The 1,884-nt window shown below is 53.1% G+C and overlaps 1 protein-coding gene across 1 annotated transcript; it reads left to right on the forward strand.

Annotated features, from left to right (window-relative positions):
* Nucleotides 1–353: 353 nt before the first annotated feature.
* PTSG_11483 (focal adhesion kinase) lies at nt 354–1,768 on the forward strand (the record flags this gene model as incomplete). Its single annotated transcript, XM_004987435.1, has 4 exons — nt 354–533; nt 812–880; nt 1,095–1,167; nt 1,419–1,768. Coding segments are annotated over 4 exons (672 nt in total), but the record flags the coding sequence as incomplete, so codon positions are not given.
* Nucleotides 1,769–1,884: the final 116 nt, after the last annotated feature.

Genomic DNA, 1,884 nt, shown 5'->3' on the forward strand with positions numbered 1-1,884 from the left:
TACGCATCCCGCACACCGCGCGTACAGAACTAGAGCATATCCCTCCTTGCTCACCCGTACCCGTGCAACCAAGACCGAGCCCAAGAGACCCTGCAAACAGACAGGCAGGTCTAACGACAACCACCTGACCACAGCAAGCAGGCAAGAGAAAGACAACGAAGGCACAGCAACAAGGCACCCATCCACCCATCCATCCAGCACGAGCACACACCCGCACGCACGCACGAACACACCACAAACGAACAGCCGACCGACCGACTAACTTGGAGTCCAACAAGCACGGTCACAACCAGCAGAAGAACAAAGGGCGCTCTTGCCGCTCTTCTCTTGTGTGAGCGCCTCGACCAGACATCATGGTTGGCGGGGAGCGCAGGCGGAGCAGCAGCCAGGTGTTCTCTGCTGCTCTTGGGCTGTTAGAGAAGGGATCAACACAGGAGTTTCTGGTGGCGACGCGTATGCTTGTCACCGTCATCCACAACCTCTGCAAGAACCCAAACAGCGACAAGTATCGCAAACTCAAAACTACAAGCGAGGTGCGTCGATGCTTGTTTGTATATGCGGATGGATGTAAGTGTACGCGAGTATGTTAGTATTTGTGTGTGTGTGTGTGTGTGTGTGTGTGAGTGTGTGTGTGTAAGAGGGTGTGTAGATAGAGATATGTGCGTGGTTGTTTGTGTGCATGGGCATCGTGGTATGCTCAAAGGGCTTACAGAGCCGTGGTGATGGTGATGATGAAACGGTGCGTGCCTCACTCTCTCACTCGTTTGCTCGTTTCTACATGCACATGTATCCAACACCAACACGCTCGCAGATTATTCAACAAATCTTGGCCATTCCCTTCACGCATGACTGCCTCATCGCATGCAACTTTGTCAAGCATGTCAGTGAAAGCAGCCCTGCTTCTCTGCCACACCCGCCTGCATGCATGCACGTTCCTCAACCTCAGCTGCAGCCGTGACGCAGATTTTGCTGTCCCCCCGATATCATACGTTTGCCACTCGCGTGAACGCACAAGCACGCTCAACACAGAGTGTCTGTACTCATCCACCGTCACTCACATTCATCCACCGCACTATTCCTTTTCCTTCCAACAGGACAAGTATTACAAGCTGCAAGGAGACATCGACGTGAAAGACCTTCACGCCTGTATGGACCTTCTCATCGAAGGTGTGTGGGTATGTGGGTGGGTGTGGGTGTCTGTCTCTCTGTCTGTCCCTCTGTCTCTGTCTGTCCCTCTGTCTCTGTCTGTCTCTGTCTCTCTGTCTCTCTGTCCCTCTGTGTGCGGGTATGACATCATTTATGTCTTTGATTTATAATCTTGTGTGCGATGCGCTTCATGCTCTGAAATGTGGTTAATCGGACTAACCATTTCTTTCCTTCCCTCACCCCCCCCCCCCCACACATACACGTTGTTGCAGCCCGAAAGAGGAAAGGCGTGATGGAGGCGTGGGAGGTGTTCCCGTCCGATCTTGAGCTTGGCGATAAGATTGGCAGCGGCAAGTTTGGAGCCGTGTTTGAAGGTCTATGGAACGGCCACAAGGTGGCCATCAAGACCATGAAACGCGCCACCCAGGACGGCATGCGCGATTTCGAACGCGAGGCAGAAGTGATGCGCACACTCAAGCATCCAAACGTCCTAAACTTGCTTGGCGTTGTGCTGACGCAGCAGCCAGCGCTCATTGTGCTTGAGCTGATGGGGGCCAGCTTCCTCTCCCTGCTCACAAAATGCGAGCTCACAGACAAGGACATCCTCGACTGCGCCATGCAGGTGTGTAGCGTGTGTGAATGTGCGTTAACGTGTATGTCTGTGTCGGTGTGGTTGTGTGTTTGTGTGCTTTTGTGTCTGTGTTCGTGTGTCTGTGTTTGTGCTTGTGTATATGTCTG

Source organism: Salpingoeca rosetta (assembly GCF_000188695.1).
Source record: "Salpingoeca rosetta unplaced genomic scaffold supercont1.108, whole genome shotgun sequence".
Lineage (NCBI taxonomy): Eukaryota > Choanoflagellata > Craspedida > Salpingoecidae > Salpingoeca > Salpingoeca rosetta.